Raw genomic sequence first — 25,938 nt, forward strand, 5'->3', positions numbered from 1 at the left:
ACTACAACTACGAGTACCCTATGACGTAACACAGTAGAACTGGCCTAATTTCAAAGCCAGTTTTATAATGGAAACTGTAGTAAGACGTCGTAGTTGAGGGATTTGCCGTATTTCTTTCCAACAGTTAATAATTCTATAAATATATATTTAAATACAATGTCCAGTGTGAAAGTTATAAACTTTTTCCTGTGTCATCAAAAGAATGTTCGCTGTATTAGTCGCCATATTGAATTTCTTGTGAACAATGCAATAACGAACAGAAGTTACGATGTTGCACAGATCTTATAATGAGTTATATTATATTCTGCAGTGTTCAAAAACTTCTCATTAGTTTTTACGTAAGTTAAATTTAAGGTCGTTATTGTTGATTTAATATTTTCTGGTAATGTATTATAATAGAAGTTATGTATTAGCAAAACGTATGTAGAGAACAGTTTACAAGTAATATTTGTCAAATAACATAAGTGGCGCGTAAGGCGCGCGCGTCTGTCTAGTGTGGTATCTAAGGCTTATGTGAATCAAACTGCTTCTGTGGCAGATAGGCTTATTTTGTTAGGAATCACTTGTTTCGAATGCGCTGCGGGATATAACCGCAAGGTCACCGTTCAGTAAATGACTCAAGGCATCGTGTAAAGAGTTATGAAAAACTTATAACTAGTTAATGGTATACTCATGGAAAGATTGCACAGAGAACCTCAAACTTACACAAGGGATTACAATGCCTTCATCAACGGGCTAAGGCAGTTCCATCAAAATCGTGGGTAAGTAAACTGGTAATACATAGCTTTAAAAGTAAAGCTAATTCTGAATGTTTGGTGGATTTTTGTTGTATATAATACAAGTTTGTTTTAGAAAAATGTTAGTATAAATATAAGAGAGATGTAAATGCAGAATTAAACACTAAACTGTTCTGAAACTTCGTTATCCAGGACAAAGTTTCGTCATGTTCCAAAAATTAATGGTAAAGAAGTTGACCTGTATTTCCTCTACAATCAAGTAATTGCATTAGGTGGATGGCAAAGGGTAAGATATAATTATATTGGACAATATTCTCAAGGTTACAGTAAATTAGTTTAACATTAAGTAACACAGTTGTTAAAGTAAACCAATGTTTATTGTCTGCCCCTAGTTTCAAAAGAGAATGAAATATTTATACAGTACTTCACTTTATAAATATAAAAACATTTGATCCTGGGCACAGTCTCATTTGCTATATATTTCAATATCTTCATCATTATCAGGATTTTCATTTTTGATAGAAAATTGAGTATTCCATAATATTTTGCCAGTTTGTTATGTGTGATGTCACTTTGTGGTTGAACCATCATAATCTTATAAACAACATTGTTAGTCTTAATAGTGGCACTATGTCTTTATATTGTGTAAAGATATAAATCATGATTAGGTTTAAAAGTGCATCTCTTGTGTGAAAATAAGCTGTGAACAAGCTTATACAATGTTACTATGTCTTTTTTTTTTTTCTAATATAGATGTTATGTTTACCAATGTGATGTAGTACTAGTGACGCTGTGTTTTTGTAGAATCAGACTTGGATTTTATTGTAGTGTTCTGTGTATTAGGAATTTTATATAATGCTGATTAAGATACTTTGTTTTTTCAAAAGAAATAATGTTGCAAAGTTTGTTTATTGTTTGATAAAAATAAACTTTTGATTTTATACTATTCTCAAATTGTACTAAAATTATTTTGAAATCAGTGTACATGTAAAACAGTAAATGTTTTTTGTTTTTTATTACAGGCTTTATGTTCAAGTTTGTAATTATTAATAACTGAAGTGGCTAGAAAAAACACGACCTTGTTGCCTTTCACAAAAATTAATATCATGATATTTATTGTTGAGATAATATAGAATGAGACACATTGTCATTATAATATAGATACTTGAAACGTGCTAGACATTTGTTTGCTATGTAGACGAAACATACATCAGCCAAACAAAGAGCCAGTTTTGAACCCAAGCCACTCCACTGTCATATTCTTGGTTATGCAAAAATGTTGTTAAAAAGGAAATGTGATTCTTTGGTGAAAAAAAAAAGTTTTTGAGTTTGAAAAACATGTAGTATATAATATGTGGACAAGGAGCTATTTAGCCTATTAAGGATACTCTTCTATACCAGCTCTTAGAGTAAATATTTCAGCCCCTTCCCTTTATTTTATATGTGGTTGTTGATTTTGCCCTTCAGTTTTTGTAAGATGTCAGTTCTCTTACTGCCAACAACTACTTGGTCCTTAAGACAATAACTCTGTTAGAAAAATCTGCTTTAACAGGAACCTAGACTGTCTTTTTCAAAATTTAAGTTTATTTCTTCTCTTCTTAAGAATATAACACAAAGTTATCAGAGGCATTTAGCAGTCCACTAGATAATCTTTGAAACTTTAATAAGATTGCCTCTTATCCTTTTCTTTTTTTTCACTCAAGAAAAAATAATTACAATTACCTTATGTACAGATTTATTGACACATTTCTTTACTTTTGAAATATTACAGAAATTTTGTAGATTACTTTGTGAGTGCCTGATAACTTTATATTTTTGGGTGTTAATAAATCTGTTTTTTAAGTCTGTTGTATATCTTTTAAATTTAGTGGAATCGTGACCAAATTGTACAAACTTGGTTTTATTTGTAACACAGTTACAATTGTCGAGCTTTTTAATATTTTTTTAAAATGAAATTCAGTATTAAAAATGGTGAAATATTAAGTTTCTTTGAGCACTTTCTCTGTCAAAGAACTTTTGAAGTAGTCTAAGATCAGGTATTGAAGTATTTCATTGTACCTACAGAGCTCAGTTTTGTTTTCAGCATTTTGGAGTTAAATTTTTAAGTTTCAAAGCATTGGTTTAACTAAGTTAATGTCAGTTCAGATTGGTTACACAAACTTCATCCATGTTCGTTTATATGTACAATTTTTTCTGGTATTTTTCTATAGCAAGGTTGTAAAGGTCTTTATTTTAGTGAAGAGACAAGTTGATTTATTCACCCTATGTATTATTCAGTGATAATTTGTAGCTTACACAGTGCATAAATCAAATAAATTTTAATCGATACAAAATTTTTTTTTTGAAGAAAGATCATTATATGGAAGGTAAGAACATTAAGAAATCTGCACTGAGTACGGCTTGAGCCTGGGACTTGCAACTCATTAATTTTCCAGACCAGTGCTTAATAAACTGGGTTAAGTAGACTTAGGCCCAACTATTTCCTATTTTGAATATTATAGTTGCTCATATCAATTTTTTGTGAACTGTTTTCGTGAGTTCTACATTACATTTAGTTGCTAATGCATTAGAGTTTCATAAATGTTTTGTAAGTCATTGTATAGACAATGATGAGATGGCCTCTGCAGGATGAATAACCTTCTGCCCCTCCTTTTTATTCTTAGAGAAGTAAAAATTATAAGACATCAAAAGGCTAGCCCTTTTCAAAATGTTTTTGTTGACATTTACTATCCTTGAGTAAGGAAGCATGTTATGCTAATACAGTAGTAGGTAGGTAAACAACAGTTTAAAAGCTTAAGGAAAAGTTTTATTGTTGGTGGAACATACCAATGTTCCATTGAAGCATGAAGTATGTTCCACCATTGAAAAAACTTTTCCATATTCTTATAAATTGTTTGCCTGCCTATCTTCATTCACTAAAGGGTCATTCCATGTCAAATCATCCAGGGGGCTGCAGGTGACCCCTACAGAATGCCTTGTAAAAATTCACATGTGCTCATCTACCCATATAATGAAAAATTGCCAAAGATTAGATCAATATCTCTAATAGTTTCTGATTTACAGCCCTGTAAAATTTAGTTGTTTTTTTTTTTTGTTTGTTTGTTTGACAAATTCATTTTCAGGAAACCTTGGCTGCTTAAAGCTGCAAAAGTAATGGTGGTAGAAGGCTGAAATTTGCTACACTGACTGAATTAATCTCGCAAAATTCAAAAATGTTCTCAAACCAAGTTTATCTCTCTTAGGATTTGCATAGTGAGGCAGTATAATCACCTGAAAACCGAAAATCGTAAAAAAATATTGTTTATTTAATAAGCCATAGCTCTAAGACTTAATGATACAAAGCTGAATTTTTTTCTTCTAATTTCCTATAACATATCAGTTGATAAATCAGCAATTATTATGATTAAAAGTCTGTTAGCTCTCCTGTAAAACAATTTAGCTGCATGCAACTTTTTATGATTTAGCTAAAAATTGCCCTACTTCAGACCACAGTTTGACCATGTCAACAGTTATTCAGCCTTTTCAGATTTTTACTATATATTCTTACATCTCTGAATATGATCTACAAGAAAAATCAGGATGGTGTTCAACCTACTTTTTGAGTTATAATTTTTTAAAGTATCCTTTGACCATACGTTGTTTACTTGACAAAAATAAAATCAGTTCAGGTGTGTTACTGTGTGCAAATATATCCATACAATTTTGAAAAATACCTGTCAGAATTTTATGAATCCCACTGAAATATTCTAACCAGCCTTTCACAATGTTAAATAATGAAGTTGTAAGAAACAAGAAAGAATTAATTCATTTCTGAATAAGTTTATTGGCATAACTAGTTAGATCACATGGCAATGCAAATATATTGTGTATGCATTACAGTTATGCAGATATGGCTGAGTTTCAGATTCATAATATAATAAATACAAGGGTAAAACAGACACAAAAAGCACAGTGCTACAACAGGGGATAAGTGAGAAAGATTATAGTTGCACCAAACTGCAATAATCGTGACAATGAAATGTTTCAAAAACTGCTTTGCCAATAAATTAGCCTTAATAACATCAAATAAACATTGCTTTGTTCAGACAGCTTGAATAAATTTCTCAAATTCGAGTTTGATTATGTTGAGATCACTTTGAGTTAGAACATAGTGGCAAGCACTACTGCCTTGCATGGTAGGTGCACTTATCAGACAAAGAATATGTTCGAAAGGAATCCAGCTTTCATCTTTATGTGACCTTGCAGGCCATGAGAACAGTTTGTTTCATGATTTCTTCATAAATGACACCAACACATCAAAATGTACATCTGATCTATCTTTTATGTTTCCAACATGCCATTCATGATCGTATATGCATGCAACATATTTCCCTGACTGATAATTGTCATTGCTATCATTAGACCCTATTTGAGCTGCTGCAGCATCACTTTCACTGTTACTACCAACTGTTACAACTGTGTACACATCATCATCTGATAGCCTTCTCATATACAATTTGTTGGTAGAGTGGGGAATAAAGCTATGATGTGACCTAATACCTGCCACAGTTTTGCATTTTTCATAATGCTCAAGTAGATCAAACTTTACACAATTCTGCAGGACTGATTCTTGATTGACAGGAAAGAACTGAATGCCCTAAATGTGGTCCTTTGTGGTACATATGAGACACTTAACATTTGATAATTTATTACTTTTCACAACCTTGATTTTTTTTATAAGATCATGTTCAGAGACGTAAGAATATATGGTAATAGCTGATTAGAATATTTCAATGGGATTCATACATCATTTCAAAATTGTATGGATATATTTGCACAAGTAGTAAAAATCTGAAAAGGCTGAATAACTGGTGACATGGTCAAACTGTGGCCTGAAGTAAGGCTATTTTTAGGTAAATCATAAAAAGTTACATGCAACTAAATATTTGTACAGGAGATCTAATAGACTTTTAATTACAACAATTGCTGATTTATGAACTAATATGTTATAGGAAATTGGAAGAAACAATTTAGCTTTGTATTGTATTAAGTCTTAGAGCTATGGCTTATTAAACAAACCAATGGTTTTTATAATTTTAGATTTTCAGGTGATTTTACTGCCTCACAATGCAAATCCTAAGAGAGATAAACTTGGTTTGAGACCATTTTTGAATTCTGTGAGATTAATTCAGTCAGTATAGCAAATTTCAGCCTTCTATCATCATTACTCTTGCAGCTTTAAGCAGCCAAAGTTGCTCGAAGATGAATTTGCCAAAAATAAAAAAAATTACTTCTCTTTTACAGGGCTGTATAAATCAGAAACTATTAGAGATATTGATCTAATCTTTGGCAGTTTTTCATTATATGGGTAGATGAGCATATATGAATTTTTTCAAGGCATTCTGAGAGGGTCACATGGAAAATTTTCCAAAATCTGGATGATTTGACATGGAATGACCCTATATAATTTGATATATCTCGAATAATACAGTATGGTAATTAAATAAAACTGTGACATTTTTTCTAAGCAGGCTTGTTTGATAAGGTTTGACTCTGAACACAACATTCTTTTAACAGTAATCTACAAGAAAAGATGTGTGGTTCAAATATTTTAATGTCATTCATTGTAATGGAAGCATTTTTATATGCAAAAACGGCTCGTTTGGGTTGAGAAAATATTCTATGTAAAATATTTTCTCAACCCATACGAGCCGTTTTTGCATATAAATTTCTCAACAAGTGGGTTTCTCGACATCACTGAATGGAAGCATTTATAGAATATTAAAATTATGTGTGAGAAATGTCTAAGTTTTATTCTAATGTTTCATGATGTAAAAAACAATCTTGTTTTCCCAGTTTTCACATCATACACCTTATAACTGTATCCTTGTGTAAACCAGACCATGTTTTCTTTCCCAGAAGTTTTTGTTACATATTATAATTTATTTCAGATGAGTCTGATTTATTGTGTTATGATGATTAATGTATTACAATTTAAAATAACTGAAAATTTGAATTTTAATATTTAGTTAAATGTTAATATATATCAAATTTATATTATTTGCCAACAAGATTGATACACTCAATTTCCTTTTTTAGTATAAATATATTTTAATATACAAACATAAAAACAATAGTTTATAATAACAGTTTTACAAATATACAAACAATACCGAGTCTTGTGTCTGGTGTATAACTAGATATTTTATTGACGATCCAGGTCCACGATGAGCAAATTAATTCTGAGTTTATATTATCATACCTTACTTAAACTAGCTAGCTTGATTGGCCTCGCATCAGTTACAAGTTCACTTCTTACCTCATAGAAATAATGTCTGAAGCAATTCACTGAACTTAAACAGTTTTTAATTTAAATCTGTAAATATTCCTTGTCCAATTCTGTAGTTTTCCAATTAATTGGAATTAAACATAATTATGGCTTTCTAGGCCTATAGCACACTGACTGTAGCTGATTAACAATAATGATACTGTGTCTCTTGGCAGCTTGGGTTTTTATATATCAATCATGTTAGACTCTAGAACCATCACCAATGTTTGCTTGCAACAATACTATCAATCACTAATATTATATACACATCTAGTACATTGTTGATTCTTATGCACAAGAATGTCCTACAGATTTAGAGAACAGGCACAACTTGTGCAATACACAGTCAAAAATATGTCATATGCAAAAAAGAAAACTACAATAAATGTATAATGGTAAATCCATAATATTTTATAATTGAAAGAAAGAGTAATAAGATATTAATAATTGTTATTTGTTACAGTAAAAATAAAGTTTCCAGTGATCAAAATGTCTTCTAGAAAATATTTGTTATTTACAGCTACAGGTAGATACTTTGAAATAAATTTTCATAGTGGCATGTAACTTCTGTAATGATATCAAATATTTTTGTATGAAAGCTAAGCATATATGTATAATTTGAAGATTTCTCTGTATTTAAAATGTTTCACCACCAAGAACTTTACTACTACTGAAATTTTACCACCTTAAAGTTTATAGTAATTATGTTTGATGTCATCTGTTGGTATGTATAACTGCAGTGTAACTTTTATGTTCTTGTGATTAACTTTTTTTTTTTCCCCCATTTAACACTTACACTTTTACAGGTCAGTGAAATCAACAAATGGGAAGAATTGCTTGGAAGATTAAAAATTGCAAAAAGCTGTGTTAATGCTGCTCTAGCTCTCAGGCAGATCTATATTAGGTAAGGAGTCTTGACTACATTATTGTGAAATACCGATACTGTGAACAGAGGTCTGAATTTCAAAGTTGGATATATGTTAATTTTGCAGTTCACACTTTATGTAATTCATTAGGAAAAGGTTTTTTAATTCTATGTATATTTTATTTTAATAAATCAATTAATCTTGTAGTATCCAAATGTTATATATCTTACAATTGTCTTTGTTAAAAATGAACATGATAATGAAAGAATTAGTTTGAATCTTTTGTATTACTTTTCCAAAATTGTAAGCACAAAATTTTCATAGGGTAGAGGAAAGTAACCTAAACTAATCTGTGGATCACTTGTGCAGCTCTCACACACTTTCAGTTTTAAAAACCCACCTTTCCTGGCCATGTAGCCAAAATAATGACTTTAATTAAAATTGGGTTATATATGAAATCTCTTAAAATGTTGGGGAGGGGGTGCATATCAGTGATGTTGTTCAAAATGTTCTACCTAAATTCTGTTTAATTAGTGTAGGGAGAAAAACTGTTTTCTCACGGTGCTTGTTCGTGAATGTTATCATATCTTGAGTTTTATACAACAATATTTCAAGTTATTAAGCTCTGCTAAATAACTACTACAAACTTGAATGACAAACTGCATGTTTGTCAGTTGTCATATAAGTAACCTGTATAAACTTGGTTTCTGTTGGTCTGTGAGTAATGTTTCATTATAATGAAAATGTTGAGTTTAACCATGTATTTTAGACTTGGTTTATTGTTTTATGTATTCAGAGTTAGATGTTTAACCAACCAGGAATAGTTTTTCTTCAAAAGTTGATTTTACATATGTTTCATCCAGCTAAACTGGTGATGCAGTATGTTTCATAATTATTTATAAATTAATATCTAATTTTCATCTGTGAACTTCTTTTCAAGTTTTACAACTCTTTACTATATTATAATACTGATAAAATATCTACAAACTGAAACTTGTGCATGTAGCAATATACTTATTTTAGGAGTATTCTTAATAAGAAATAGTTAATGTCTGTACAGTTTATTACATGAATTTTGTGTAATAAATCTGTATAACTGGAAAACTTCCTCATGGTGTGTAAGAAAGTTCTAGCTTTTGTAGATGCATATTTCAAGTTTAGTAAATAATTTTTAAATATAAAGCAGTTAACAACTGGTATTTGGGCATTCAATAAATGGCTCTGCATAGCTAGGTGGGTTAAGGTGTTCAACTCGTAATCTGAGGGCCGCAGGTTTGAATGCAGGTTGCACCAAACATGCTTGTCCTTTCATCCGTGGGTGCATTATAATGTGACAGTCAATCCCACTATTCATTGGTAAGAGTAGCCCAAGAGTTGGCAGTGGGTGGTGATGACTAGCTGCCTTCCCTCTAGTCTTACACTGCTAAATTAGGGAAGGCTAGCGCAGATATCCCTGGAGTAGCTTTACGTGAAATTCAAAAAACAAACAAAACAAGCAATCAATAAATAAAATAAACTTCTTTGAATGTTTCTTCCATTAACTGTATTAGAGAACGTTTGTTTAATATATCTGGTTTTTATGATTATACTTTTCTTTGAGATGTTATTTTGCATTGTTAGCTTATAACAAACAAACAAAAATGTGATATTTGGATTTAAGGTTAACCTAAATCTCTCAAGTTGGCTGAAACGTGAGACATTATTTGGTCTACAATTGAAAATATCTTTAATATTAAGAATACTCAACAGATGAAATGGTGCATTATGTTCTTTATACTTATTAATAACAATAAAAGAATATTTAATTAGTTACACTATTATTGGGTTGATTTGTTTAGTTTTGATCTAAAATGAATGTTAGTTTCTAGTGCTCTTTAACCAATTGCCATTAACTGTGCATTATATATATTCTTCATTTTCGTCTTTTTTTGCGCTAGATCTGGAATTCCCATTGTTTTGCATTAAAAAAATGAAACTTTTATTTACTGCCAAATACAAATGTTAATTTTGAAACTCTGAAAAATTACAGCACGTAATTCATTGGTTCTGGTAACTATTTGCATTGCCATGAGCAGTAGCGTCATACCTCATTTGTTCGAGAATCTAATTAACTTGATACGTTACTAATGTTAATACCCTAAACAATACACCATTATTCCACCGTAATTGCAGCTTATGAAAAGTATTCATACTCGTGTAACACAATTCAACTGTTTTTATTTAAACATGTTAAATTTTATATATATTGTTGGAGTACGGTTCGACCACCTTTAACCCAAAAGGACGTGTGAGAAATAACTCGTTTATTAAATGTTTTTAACTGCTAGAATTAACGTCGTCGAAATTGACCGCCGTTGTCATCCAAGTAGTCAAACACAAGAGAAGGCCTAACGTAAATAGCATTATACCACGGAAAAGGCTTATTAGCACATGTTCTGTAGGGCCGCTTAGCGACACTGTTTACCGTGTAATAGGAACGTGTAGTTAGCATTATAGTGCAAGAGGGATTAGCAAATAACGTTCACATTAGTTTTGTGAAATTAGGATTAAACAGATTGAATACAAGTTTTGTTTAAATTTAACACAATACTGAACCAAATGGTTGGCATTAGTAAATGACCTGTATTCGTCATGTTTTTTTTTTTTTTAGTTAACAGCTTACCAAAAACAAAAACAAATCTTCTCACTAATCAAATGTTTTAACTAACCCTAACACTAACCCCGTTAGCAGGTTATTAACAAAAAATAACTAATAAGGCAAGGCGATTGTAAGCGGCTAATTAATGTTTACATGTTCAGCAGTAAGTCGCTAAAAATAACATACCGTAACTACCAATTCCAAATGACAGCAATCGAAATTGTTGATATTGTTTAGCCCATCCAAACATGAATGTTATGAGATTCGTTCACTTTTACCAATATTATCATAAGTGTATAAAGAATGCTCTTTTATTCAATAACCTATCCTCCATAATGTCGAAATTTATAAAGTAATTACAAACTCGTGTGTAATACTTGGATTTTTATTCTTTTAAATGCAAGTTGTTTTTGTTTGCGTTTGTAGTGAACTTAAATAGTTTTGTGAACTATGTATATAGCTTGTGTTTTTTTAACCTGTCTTAGGATTAATTTAGTATTCTTTGGTCTTTTTATCAGCAACGAAAATTTATTAGTCGCAGTAATATTTGACAATATTAAATTATAGTTTCATTTATTCTGTAATTATATAGCTATATTATTGTTGGTCAGTATATACTCTCTAATTAAATCTGTGCAAGATATTTTGCGATTTAGAATGCAGTTTTGAATAATGTAACACATTGACAATAAGGAACAATACAGAGGGAGCTGGTAATTTAATATATTTTTAAGTGGTTTAGTTAGAAGATAGCATTTAGGCTTCTTGATTAAGGTGCTTACCTTTCTCGTACGCGTGTATCATGAATCGTGTGGAATAGTAGTCGTTCTGTCAAAGAATTAATGGTGGCACGAAAGAATCTTATTATAATTAGTATTATTTTGTGTGTCGTATGCTGGTGATTAGGGTACTCCACTCGCAGTCTGAGGGTCGCGAGTTCGAAACCCTGTCACCAAACATTCTCGTCCTATAAAGTTGCTGTCTGAGTTGGCCATAGTGTAAAATTTTGTCTTTCAAAAAATTATTGGGCGATCTCAAACTAGTTGGTATTAAGGTCGTTACGGACAAGAAATGTGTCGTATAACCCTACTCCCAGCATATACTGTATGCTCGCTTTCTTAATACTCGTAATTGTGGACATATAAACCATGTTTAAGGGATTTGTTAACGGTTATTTACTGACCTAAATAGCAAACATTATCGATTTGTTTTATATATTCGATATGTCACATTTTTCATGTTTTCCATAATCTGCTTTTGTGGCAGTACTATACACAAGTACGAAATTGTTTCACGCGGTTTCGAATTCTTCATTTAGATAGATAAAATTATTTTATCGAAGTATTTTATTCACGAGGCTTGCCAGTACACGAATGTGCTACACTTATTCTATTGTCATTCGGTCGACTCGGGGGTCTTAAATAATTGTAAAATCTTCTTGTGGTGATGTGCCTGAAAATATAGCACAAGCTACAGGTTGCATTTGTTGATTAGGTTGTTAGTACCTCTAGCAAGAGTACGCGTAGTGAACTCGCAAGGAATAATAGGTCGAAATGCGTGTACACTATACTTGATACTGGTTCCAGCTGAAAAGAGTTGTGGGTTTATTTCATGCTTGGGATATCACGTATTCGCTGGGTACTATAAATTGATAATCATATGTGTGTGACACATGGTGTGGTAGATACGGATAGTATGTATCGTTTAATTAAAAACAGGAATTTACAGGAACATACAGTAAAGTATTCTTTATTTTTGTGTACAAATTGTATTTGCAGCTTACAGGTAAAAAAACTAGTAAGGGTTGCTTGTATTTGCATTGAACATCTGTGGCTTGGATACTTACTGTCAACCATTGAATTTTTCATTTTCCTGTGTTAATCTCAAAATTAACGATTCCTTTGTACATTGTTTAAAACCATTGGGGTTGCATATATTAAATTCAGTTTTGCATATATTGGGTAAATTAAGTCTTGCATATTGTAATATTCGGTGTAAAGACCTAACGAAAGAGATTCTTTAAGATAATAAAGAAATCTTAGCAGCGAAAGGTGAGATTATTGCAGATTGATATATTTGTTTACGTTTTTGCATGACTCGTGTTGTTATAGATTTATATGTAATTTATTTTAAATAGTTTAGAAAGCATACTTTAAAAAGTGATGCAATTTTATAATTAAAATACACCTGTATAATCACTGTATCATATGAAACTATAGATTACGTCAATACCAAGCAAGACAAATTAAAATGAACCATATTTAAATAAATAAAAAGTTAGTTGTGGATCCCGGTGTACGCTACGGTCGCCCCTCGCCATACGTGGCGAAAAGGCTATTCTGCTGTAGTGAATTGGTGTTTTAATCCTAGCACCAGTTTTTTAAATATAATTAATCGTATCAATAAATATTTTTAAAGAAAATATGTATATTTCTGTCCCTTTATATGTATGAAAACACAGTTAATTGTATTTATCATATGACGGAAGTGTTAACATATTCTTCACGATTTTGGCGATTATGACAAAACTTGGGCATCACTTATGTAGGAAGTACGAGCTTATTGTAAAAGCGTCATGTCACAGCTGGTATACGTTTTAATTGACGTACGAAACCCATCGAGAATAGCAAGCTTGCTGTATATATGCATGCAGTAAGATATTTTAAATGTCGGTATGATAATGTTTTTTTTCTTTTTAGGGAACTCGTAATATTGGTACCATGCACGGGAAACAAAAACCTGGAAAGTAATCAGAAGCTCTTTGTTAAATCGATGGGGTTTTTACTTTAATATAAACTTGTAAATACTCTCACGACCAAACTTTGTTTACATTGCCATGTCATTAGTCATAAACTGTATACCTCTGTATAAAACAGTCACGTGGCGCACCACGCTACAATAGCCTGCATCGTGTACGTCGGAAGTCATTGTTGCAACGCAGGAAACCTACCTATCGTTGCGTTATAAACGCCGATGGGTCAATAGCCTCGTACATGCGAGTGAACGCGCTTAGCGGAGGCAACCACCTATACCTACTATAGTTTTGAAGGTTAAGGTCGTATTATCAGGAACTTTCACACACTGATGCTTCCATCATTCTCAGTGACACTTGTCAACAAGTTAATCAGACTAGTCGTTTTACCGAAATAAATCAGCCCCAAAGCTTGTGTTTATTTTAAATTTAGTTTTAAACTGTCTTTATCAAGAACCTGTAGATATCTCGCTACTTGTAATTCATCATAAAACGGTTATCAAAGTTAAACTTGCTTTTTCTGGATTAATTTGTTCATCTTTATTTATCCCTTTTTCTTTTTTCGAGAAATATTCAATATTAATTTATGTGAAATAATTCAACTATTTTTTTATAACTGTGAAATGATGACATAGCTTTTGTTTTTAGTTACTTTATTTAAAACTTAAAACATAAAACAGTTGAAAAAAACTATGTATGTGTGTGTGTGTGTGTGTGTGTGTGTGTGTGTATGTCATGATTGTTTAACCTGGTTGTTTCTTTTAGTGCACAGATACAATTCATTTTCAGTATTTTTCTATAACTGAATTTGACTGTCATAATATGAAAATGTAATTTTTTTAAAATCAGCCTTATAAAATAAATTGATTTTAAATATACATTATTGGACAGATATCTCTATACAATGTGGCCTGTAAGTCCCTACCCATCCATATGTTATTATAACAACGTTATAATACTAATAATGAATTGAAGGCAGCTGTTACTGCAGCATTTAAAACAATAAATCCTGCTATGTTGAGGAAAATGTCTCGCAGAACATGGTGTTGCATAATATTATGCAGCGAGAATGAGGGACAGCACACTGGATATATAAGATATATGGATGGTTAGGGACTTACAGGCCACTCTGTACTCAGTGAAGCTCAAATTTGATTAAAACTTTCAATTTAAAAACTACAAATTCAAGTTTTATCTCAGACTGAATAGAAAAGTTGATCTAATGTTTTAATCATTTATTTTCTTCAGGTGATAGCATTTGAGAGCTAAACCAGTTTTCACTTCTGATTTAAAAAAAAAAAAATATTTCCATGAAAATGAAATATTGTCCTTGTCCAAATGCATTTGAAATACTCACTACTCCTTATTTAAGAAAAGAAATATGTTAGTAGTAGTAGTAGCAGTATGAACAATGCCATATCAAACTTTATTAGTAAGATGATGCTTTCATCTTTCAGGCTAGCAGGTTATGATGTGGCAACATGAGTTTGTAAGCTGTTTTGTTTAACTCATTTCAAAGTCCCACATATTTCAATTTGCTGCAGATAATTTGGACTTTTATAAATAGTTGTATAACTAATTATTAACATACAAGTTTATCATACTTATTATAGTTACTGCATTTTGATACAACCAAACAATCTCTAAAGTATCTAGCATCTGATAGAAATAATTAGGAGCTAATTATTTCAAAACTAGGAACAGCTAAACATGAATAACTCTTGTATAGCTTTGTACAAAGATTAAAAAGAAGTAATGATAATTTGTCAAAGATAATTTGAAGTCTTTAAACATTGGTGTTTTTTATGTTCTACATATTGTGAACTTTAAAAATGAATCATATTATTCATTACTTGTTTATATGTTGTTATGGTCAACAAACTTGGTATGTGTTTTGTTTTTTTTCCAATTGCTAGTAAATAAATGTAAAGTGGAAAAAGTACTTGAGGAATTTTGATATCACACCAAATGTTTACATATCTATGAATTGAATAAATTTAATTATGCTGTATTATTATAGTTTGGTTTGAAATATTAATTTTAAAGGAGAGTTCTGTACTGTGACATCAAAAGAAATAGAGTTAAGTTAGCTCACATAAGAGAAAGAAGTATATATATTTTTGTAATTAACTATTTCTTTTTATGTGATCAATAAACAAAGTTAATCAAATATTCACCTAAGTCTGTATAAATCAGTTTTTATTTGTAGGATTTTCCATATAATAAACACTGAATAACTTATATTATACAAACAATCCTCTTTGTTCTTCTTTAAACCAACTCTGTTTCATTGAGTTTTGTGTGTACACTAAAATTGAAATAGATCATGTTTAAACTTCTGTATAGTTTAAAAAGCATATAATTTGGAATGGAAAACATTGCACAGTTCTCATTGTGTGTTCAGAGAATGCTTTATTCCTTTGTGTTTATTAAGGATTGAAACAAACAACTGATTAGTTGAAATTATTAAAAGAAATAAGTGAATTGCCCAAGAAATGTCTGACACCATAAAAACACTTGTGTTGCACTTTGGGTAAATTTTAGTTTGAAATCTGTTTATAATTTCTTAGCAAATATTACTAATATAAAAAAAAAAAAAGTGCATCAGGTTATTTTTCACTTTATTTAGCACTTCAGTGCAAGTGAATTTATCAGTTGTAAATTTATTATATAATTTAATCTCATGATTGAATTTTATTCAATATAACATGTGGTTGTGCTATAGAAAATCTTAAACATATCAAAAAACTTAACTAAGCAGTGCACCCTTTATTAGCTGTAGTTAAATATCATTAGGACAACAGCATTTTGGATATTACTTCTGAGTAATTAAATGTATTAATAGTGTTTTACATTGCTATAATGCCATATTTAAATCTTTTCTGTTACTTTTGAGTTTGAAACAAAGCAGAACTTATAGTTGAATAATAAGTATGTTAACTATTGAAAAGATGTTTTTATGTGCACATTGTTACATGTCTTTAGTTCAATATGATGAAATGTTCTGGTATTTAAAAAAAAGTCCTGAATGCTGAACAAATTTGAAATAGAACTACAGTATTGTTGTATTTTTTAAGTATTTCTAATGATATACAGCTATTTACAGAAATTCTTACAGTTAATAAACATTTTTATTGGAACTTGTCAAAGTAACTATATTCAGAAACATTTCTGAGTTTTATTTTGGGCATAAACACACTTTGGATAGTCATGTCTCGGCTTTTGTGTATATCAGATTTTGAACAACTTTTAGCATTTTTTGCTTTCTTTGTGTTTTCCAAATCATAAAAACCCATAATTGTCAGTATTAAAATTGTATGTGTGTATGTAAGCAGGGTTGAGCCAGGCCAATTTTACTAATTTAATGGTGTTTGGTGATATTGTAGTCAAGATTCAATACATGTTGTATAGGTTTTATAGTAAATAATGCTGAAGTATTCACACTTTTTGTAATACCTCAGTAAGCCAGACAGGACATAAACATTTTTTAGTGGATTTAGCATTTTGAAATAATAGTAATTTTTTTACGGTATTTATTCTTTCTCTTTATTCACATTGTGCCATTTCTGTTCTAAATGTATTTTACTGTATGGATATGGGCATTTAAAGACTTCAAAAAAGATTGATAGCCTCAAATTATTGGTTTGTGTTTGGTACACAAACCTTGCAGTGGGTGGCATTTGGAATTTTTTCAAATCGTCTTTAAGTGAAACCTAGTCAATTACGAATTTTTTAGTATTAAGTCATAGAATAGCTAATTTTATGGGAAAAAGAAGTGTGAATCACACGTTATCTATGCTAGTGAGTAGTTCATTTACTTAGAACCCAAAGCAAATAATCAAAACGTGAGGTTTTGTTCTCTCCACACTTACCAATTAATCTATTTATATCACAGTTGTGATCATAAATATTTCAATACAGTTTACATGCACTGAATCACATTAGTTTTGAAGTAAAATGTAGTTTTTGCATCTTACTAATTTGCTGGTTTTTGATTAAACAATAATAGGTTCATTAAATTTAAGATCAAGGAACATATTTTTCTTTTCACACTTAGTCTGTTGATTGTACTATAATGAAACTGTAATCTTTCCACATTTATATAATGAAGTAAATTGCTACTCATATTTGATCTCTTAATTGTAGTTTGATTAGACTGCAACTATTCTAATAGGTTAAACATTAAAATTTAAGGTAATTAAAATCTTTAGTACTCACAACTGGTCTATTGACTACATTTTCATAAATATGTAATTACTTCACATAGCTATGAAGCATACTGATGAACTAATATCTGTAATTACTCCACATGGCTATATATAAAGTACTGATGAACTATATCTGTTAACTGTATTTCAGTCAAACAGTAAGTTTACTTCTGAAACAGAATAAGTTAACTTTATAGTTGAAAGTATGCAGAAATTATAAAACTGATTAGTAGTAGTGAACATAAATTTCAGCCAATTTTGAAAAGCTCAAAATTTTTGACACCAGGGTACTTCGGAGATTAGAAACACATTGCAGAATAAACCCCATTGTAGGTGTGTCAAACAAGAGAGATATATAATCTGGCCCAAAATATTGTTAACTATCTATACTGATGGCTAGCTAGATTTTAGTTTTATTCCCAGTACATGGTATGGCTCAGTGGCTTCATACTTTGGACTTATAATTGGAATGGTTGGAAGTTCGAGGCTGGTCTGCATGATCCTATGGTGTTCTCGAACAAAACATTTACCCCACTTGTTCCAGTCTATCTAGCTGTATGATTGCTACCTAGATCTTTGCAAAGGGTTAACCTATGATGGACTGGCATCTCATCCGGAGGGAATGGGTGATCATTTTTATCTCTGTTTGCCATTATGAACTGGAGTTCAAAAGCACCAACTAATGTGATTAGAGCACAGTAAAAGGTTCAACTTTATTGACATAGGTTACTCTTATTAATAGTTATTATCAAGTGAGCTCTATATTTCCTAAAAGGAAATAATGGTACAATTTGAGTAACATCTTAGAGTAAATGGTTTTCTTGGACATCTCATTTTTGTACTTTCAATTTCTGACCAGAGAAAGCTGCATATTTAGAGTGAATAAAAAATCAAGCTAATTAACTATACTTTTTTTCATTCTTACTTATAAAGATTAAAATGCATTGTTTCATCTGTTGAAATCCTGCACTGTTAACAATATTTGTTACCATAAATCCAATAATTTCTTATGGGGTTTAACCAGCTGAGGATATCTAGGTTTGTCTTAGATACTTATTAAATGAATAATATGAAAAAAATCTATAATTAAAAATTATAATATTAAAATGGAAATTAGGTACAGTCAAATTATATATACTAAACTTTGTAACCAGTTGTATTTATGAAAGATACAATAAAAGAGATAATGCAGTACACCTTACTTACTTACAGAACACACAGATGCTAGCTACTGGCTTCAAATATTGTTGTAGATGTTGTACTTTTTATTACTGATCTCAGTGGATACATTTGTTTGGTTGTATCAATTCAGTAAACTTTTATGAGTTACAAGAATATTATCAATGGCATCTGATTTGAAATTTTTTCACTGTAGTCTTCCATACTAAGATTTGTTTTGTATGAAAATTCTTGTTCAAATAAATATAAATTTATAGTTTGAGATGAAATTTTCAATTTGAATTCTTTGTATTTATTGGAAGACATCAAATTGCATGAATGTGTTGTCAAGTAAAAAACGCATAGTCTGGGAGAATTTGTTTAGTATGAAACAGAGGTAATTTTTTTTATTTGTGATATTATTATAGAAACTTCCATGTTTAACTGACACAGAGCATTAATTCACTATAATCATTAAAATACCTTAAATTTGTTGAGGAAAGACTTTAATTTCATCAATAGGAAAATTAATATAAAAAGTAATGGAAAAAACCTTTTTTGTAGAATTAACTGTACCTAATAAGAGCTTGGCTAATGAGAGGTGAAACTTATGGTAGTCCACTATTACCATAAACAGTTTCCAAAAGAAATGAAGTGTGGACATGAAAAGTATTCAACAGGTCATGGTTATCTCTAAAACTTCTAAACACTTAATCAATGGCAAGAGAACTTTTGAGTGTCCCACAAAATTAAATTTACCTAGAAAGAAAGAATTTATTGAAATGGCTCTGAAATCACAGATTACAAGCACAAAATTAGGTCATCTTTAAGATTTTCATAAGGTTTTTTTTCATCTTTATTACTTTCCATGTTTACTCAGGGTAGCAGGTATTATTTACCCTCCTTTCTTCAGAGTATGAACAATGTAGAGTTCTGAAATGTGAATGATCTTAATCATGATGCATGAAACATTTGAGTATGGGTTTAAACAAGTTAGTTATAATTTGTATATCGAGTGGTAATCTTAACAGACACGTGTAATTAATGGCTGAAATCCATGTAGCAATTCTGTTTTGCATGTTTCATATACTTGTTTTTAAAGATACCTTGATGCTTATGAGAAGATTCACTTCCATGGAGAGGTTCCTGACAATGACCAACTGTTGGAAAACCGAGCTCGTAAATCTTCAATGCTTCATCTGGTGCCCATGAATTACAACTACGCACAACATGATGTCCCAGGTAAAATAATATTATGATTGTTTTTGTTTTAATTTTAGTGCAGGATAATTAATTGTGAGAAAAACATAAAATGTAGGTGTTTTTTGATTGTCAATTTAGATACCATTACTTATAATACAGCATTTTTGTGTCTGTAGGTAATGTGAAACTGAAGTATAGAGTATAGATTTATAGCATTTTTTTTTTTTTTTTTTTTTAACAGTGGAGGCTTAGAAATTCAAAATTAAACTCACATTGATCACACAATTTGCTGAATGCTGGTACAATATTTGACTTTTTTGGTCACTATAGCAACATGGATCAATCATACATGGGATTGTTATTTACATTTACTGAATTCTTATTTCATGTTGTGCATTATGATATTACACTTTCTGTTATTAGTAATACTAAAAGTGAAAAAATTAAGACAGAATTAATAATCCTTTTAATAATTTTTAGTCAGTTTTTTACAAAAGTAATATTCTAAACTTAGCATCTAGTGTCTTGTTCTCAGTGTGTTGTTTGGATTTGTACTGATTTTTGATTTATTTATTTAATAGTACTTAGCACTGTTTAATATTTTTTGGCAGTAAATAATTAACTAGTTCATGTAGTCTTTTAATATAGTCTGTTAATATAGCATACATTTTACTTTGAAATCATTGCTTTAAATATAGATCAAACTAAATTACTAACCTGCATCAGTGTTTGTTTCTGTTATTATTTTAATGTGACAATTCTTTTGGATGAAACATATGAGTCTCAGACTGTTAATAAAATAATTGTTGTAATGTTGAAACAATATCTCACAGGTATTGGTCTTTATGGATTTTGGAGATATAACTTTTGAAACTTGTCTTATAGAAAATACTGAGGAGCAAGGTTCTGAATCAGATTATCAAACCTTAAATCTTTGTGTTATGGGTATACTATTTCTTTGACTCGTTACTATGATGTTATTTTAAATAATTAAGTTATTAAATGAAATAATAAAGTATATCATTTTAATTTAAACTTTATTTTTTTGTTAAAAAATTGCTAAGACTGCATTAGACTGGTTAAATAAAAATGAAACTAAACTTTTGTTATTAAATGCACTGTTTTTGTGATATCATAGATTCTTTAAGAAAATCAGCAGGTTTATCCAGACCTGTACAAGAAACAGAACACAGCAAGTTGTGTTTATCATTGCTTTGTGGCCTGCCAAATGAACAGGATTTTGCAGTAAATATCTGTACCTTGTTATCTAATGAAGGCCAACACATTCTTCACCTGGAACAAACCCCTCAGCTTGTGAATCTTCTTTTGGCTCAGACAGGAATCTGGCCTTATTGTAAGTTTAGTCTTTAGGTGTATATCATGTACTAATTGCATTTCAAGTGACAAGTTCTTCAGGAGAAAGTTTAATTGAATGACAGTGTTAGAGTACTGATATACAGCTTACAATTAATACAAGGTGACATGGTATATATTTATTTATTATATGCTCAATTATTGTAATAGTTAGGTTTATAATATGTTACAACATTTCTTAACATTTTTCTTATTATTTGGTATCAATATTGTGTACTTTCTAATTTAAAATTTAAGTATTTGTAAACAATTAAGTTTATTAATAATTTTTGTACTAGTTTTTTGATATTTGTTTATATGTAGTAAGTTTAAATTTTTCTTTTCTACCAGAACAACTAGGTGTCTTGCTACAAAGATTCTGAGTGTTCTAAACTAACATGCCATTAATAAATCTTATAACCACACTCTTCATATATCACTGAATATTAGATATTCTTAACATTCACTGAATGCTAGAAATTCTGACATTATCAGTATCATCTACACATAACCTTCACAAGTATTCACAGATAGTCAAGTTACTGAGAATTTATTTGAATAAATATTATTCTTCAGATATGGTACTTCCCTCTTTTCACAAGATTAGCTTTTCTCATTTTGTGCTGCTTCTGTATGCAAACTCTTTATAAATGCATGTCACAAGATTTCAACTCTCCCACTGTTGAAATCCAAAGTTACAACATGTAACCTCTCCACCAGTAGGAGAGGACCACTATCATTTTATATATGTGACTTCCTCCACACACCACCACCAAACTATAACGTCTTGTTTGGCAGTGCTTGAGTGGAGATGTGTTTCTTTAGAGTTTTTATTACCATAGAAGTGATTTAACTTCAACTTTGTTCACATTAACTTAGTTCAACTTTTAGTTTTATTTCAGTTTGCTTTGAGAGCATCCAATTTATTCACATTTGTCATCCATTTTGTATTGGTTTTGTATTAAGCATGAATTCTGAAGTTGGTGTTACCACTCTGGGTGCATATTGCTTGACTGTTCCTGCACTTTTAGCCACAGGGGATTTTCATACCCTTTATTCACAAGGAGATGAAGCTTTATGTGGAATTCACATTGTTTTCTGTTTGTGCCTTTATTCTTCCTGTACTTTTTGAACTTCTTGTAGATGTAGGCTGAAAATATTTTGAGTCCCTCCTCCAGAGTTAGTTGTGCCTTCCCACACCTTCCCAAGAATTTTATTCAGCTTTTGTCAGTTTTTTTATAGCTTATATCACACATATTTCATGTTATTGTTTTTTGTTTTACTATACCCATTTGTCTGGGTTTGCACTGTGCTTTTGCCATCTCATTTTGTTATTGCTTTGATGTTATCTCATGCTATCCTTGAGTTTGTCTGTTGTTGGAACTTTTCAGGCAGGCCAATAAATTTTGGATCACCAGTTGGGAGTGCAGTTTACATTTTTGGGGAAACAGATTCAAAAATATCCTGTTTATCCTACCTCCGCCCAACTGACTCTTCTTCCTTCACATCAGGTCCTCTTCCTTTCAGTGTGTTATTCTAGCTAATTATATGAGCGTACCATATTAGAAATTATAATTTTCCTAAATAAAAAATGTATATCTGATAGGTAATTTCTGTACTCACACTTCTCACCCTTTCTCTCCACTATCTTATGGTACTTGCATCTTCTGCCAAACTTTGAAATGATAGTTTGGTGATAGCATATATAAAGAGTGAAATGTGTCACATGATAGTAGTTCTCTTTTGTTGGTGATGCACAGTGATTTTTATGTTAGAAACACGTTGGAACTTTGGATTCCAACAGAGGGTGAGTTGAAGGTTTGTGACATGCATTCAAAAAAGTGTGCAAATAAAGAACAGCACTAAATGAAAAAAACTAATTTTTTGAGAGAAGGGAAGTATCTCTCGAAAATTCATTTTCATTTTAGAAAATTATGAGTTTCACTTTTATCAGCTTTAACTAATTTTCAAAGCAATAGAAAGCTTCCATGGAAAAGTCAATACATTTTATAGGGCAATATTAAAAGTTGGAAAAAATGAGGTCATTGACCTATTGAGTTTATATAACTTAATTTTATATCTATGGTAAAGTGTATGACACCAAAATTTGCATAAATTTTCAAAGTTAAAAGAGAAAACCAAATCTTATTTCTGTAAATTTTTTAGTATTGGTCTATCATACTTGATGCTTAAGTTCATTGTGTATCATCTACTCTCAATTTTTGGTGTTTATGTAACTATTCTGTTTTTTACTGCTGTACAAATTGTCAGATTAAGATTGGACAGGAATTATCACGACTGCCCTTTCTGTTTCGTTTTGTTTTATTTGCAAACACTTTTTTTGTCATAAACGTCTCAAGACAAAACACCCCATTATATTAAATTACTGTTGCATGTCATGTGGCAAAGTTAATTTATAATGGCAGAAATTTTTATGAGAAACATGACTGCAGTAAGTGAAATAGTATATTGTACAAAAGTTATTTACTGCTATTAAATGTGTCACTTGTATATAATGTGGTAATACTAATTAATGATTCAAACTTGTTTGCAGATTGTCTTGTCATTGTGTTAAGTATATTTCATATACTATTTTGTTTTCAGTTATGCATTTTATTAACAAATTATCTCTGACATAACCAGAGAAGAATAAAATAGTTTTGTAAATGGGTAGAATACCTGCCAAATCCTAAAATCTGTAAAAGCATATGTAAGTTGCAGGAATAGTTAGGATGTGATCTGCTGAGCACTTTGTTTCAGTTTGAGACTGTATGGATGCAGAGTTGCACAGTGCTAAAGTTGAACAACTTAGGATGATGTCATTAAAGCTAAACTCAAATTTTGAAAAGATATTTTCATATACCTTGTAGCTAAGCTGAGAAGCTAGCCAACATTGTTTATTTTCCATTTAACATTATCCTTCCTCATACTATTTTTGTGATTAGAGATGTCTTCTGGAACCTACTAGAGAAATACCCATTGGTACTGTTTTTTGCTATCAGTATTTAGTTGTATTGTCATTTTTAAACCTTTGACCTCATTAAAATTGCATTATAGCAACTGACGACCATAAGTTAGGTGGATTTCACTTGGCCCATATTCTCAAAAGTCATTGTAAAACAGTTATACTGTAACTTTCTAAAATGTAAACATACCTTTACAAAATGTTTCCTTTCAAATATGTAAAACAAATTTTTTAACATTTCTATTGCTTCTTTTGAAAGAAAACTGTTACAGGTATTTTGGTTCTTACTGAAGTTAACTGTATCTGTACAGGGTAGTTATTTTTCCTCATGTAATAAATATGATGCTAAGTCTTTAACTTCCTAAGCATTATTGGTATTTTGCTACAAACAAAACAGAACACTTCAAAATGAGTAAATATATTTTGCATAACACCTTTGATATCACATAGTCAAACAGTTGTAACTGTCAATATGTTGACCAAACACACACCAATTGTAATGATAACATTAATCTGTTATTGACTGATTTTTGATCATATTGGTGATACCAGCTATCAGAAAATTCATCAACTCAGTTATCAGTAAAACTGACACTTTAAAATGGATGAGTTTAGATACTGTATCTTATTTTCAGCTAATTTGTCATTGCACTGCACCATACCTTACAAACACGTTTATTCACACTCAACAGACAGGAAATTAAATGTTAAAGTTGCATAGTTTAAGATCTTATATGAGATTTTCCACAAACTACATTGATTATAGGCCAATGAAGCAGTTATTTATAGAAGCCACCTTTGATAATTCATATTTTGCGATATATTTACTGTTCAGAATTAGTGGTAGTGAGAATATGAGAAGTGCATGTGGAGGCATGAAAAGTTTTATTGATGGTCAGGTAAATATTGCACGTTCTGAAACAATTTTCAGTGAATCAGTGCAAGCATGAGTGAAGTAGCTTGTAAGTGGACAAAGAATGAAACCTTTGAAAATTTATCAGTAACATGTTTGTGACAAATATTGTGGCATTGTCAGCAAAATTAAGATGCGTTATTCAGCCATGTGCATTGAAATAAGTATATTTCTGCTATCCAGCAATCTAAGACTTATTTAGGAGCAAGATGATAATCATAACAAAACATTGTGCATAAAATATTTGAAGTCTTAAAATTATTCAGAGTTATTTTCAAATAAACTGGTAGTTTTATATGGTATGTTGTACTGAAGTAAAATGCTATGTATGTCAACTTGGCAATTTTTGGCTGTGAAAATTCCTAATCCTGGAAAGGCTTTAGAAAAGCTCAAACTTTTTTAACTTAGCAGTTCACAAACTTTTGCTTAAGTATGTTTGTAGTGTGCATTGTGTTTACAAATTTGAGATGACAAAAGAGTGGGTAAAACATGAGTTTTAAGTTTAATAGTTAAAGTCATTAATTCATTGTGATGTAGAATTAAAATTATATACATTATTATACATATACTTTATTTATCCTAAATAGTATTCAAGTATAAAGGGATATTCATGTTTAATTAGATGATGATAAGCTTCGTGAAATGTATCTTGAGAGCTGGAAAGATGTGGATGGTCGGAAGATGGAAGAATTTTGGAGTGTTACACTTAGTGATCATCCTGATGTGCTTGAGCTGTGGGGAAGAAATAAACGCAAGTTTTTATTTATTTTTTAACACAGAAATCTAAGCAAAAATATAAATTTGTTCATTAAAGAATGTACACAGAAAGTAGATATAT

The 25,938-nt window shown here is 30.5% G+C and overlaps 1 protein-coding gene across 1 annotated transcript; it reads left to right on the forward strand.

Moving 5' to 3' along the window:
• Positions 1 to 11: 11 nt before the first annotated feature.
• On the forward strand, positions 12 to 25,938 carry LOC143247449 (AT-rich interactive domain-containing protein 2-like). Its single transcript, XM_076495574.1, has 6 exons — positions 12 to 761; positions 930 to 1,023; positions 7,851 to 7,948; positions 19,769 to 19,908; positions 21,008 to 21,223; positions 25,723 to 25,938. Exons 1-6 carry the CDS (start codon positions 673 to 675, stop codon positions 25,872 to 25,874), a joined length of 789 nt encoding a protein of 262 aa, XP_076351689.1. The 5' UTR covers positions 12 to 672; the 3' UTR covers positions 25,875 to 25,938.

Source organism: Tachypleus tridentatus, chromosome 1 (genome assembly GCF_004210375.1).
Source record: "Tachypleus tridentatus isolate NWPU-2018 chromosome 1, ASM421037v1, whole genome shotgun sequence".
NCBI classification, from domain to species: domain Eukaryota; kingdom Metazoa; phylum Arthropoda; class Merostomata; order Xiphosura; family Limulidae; genus Tachypleus; species Tachypleus tridentatus.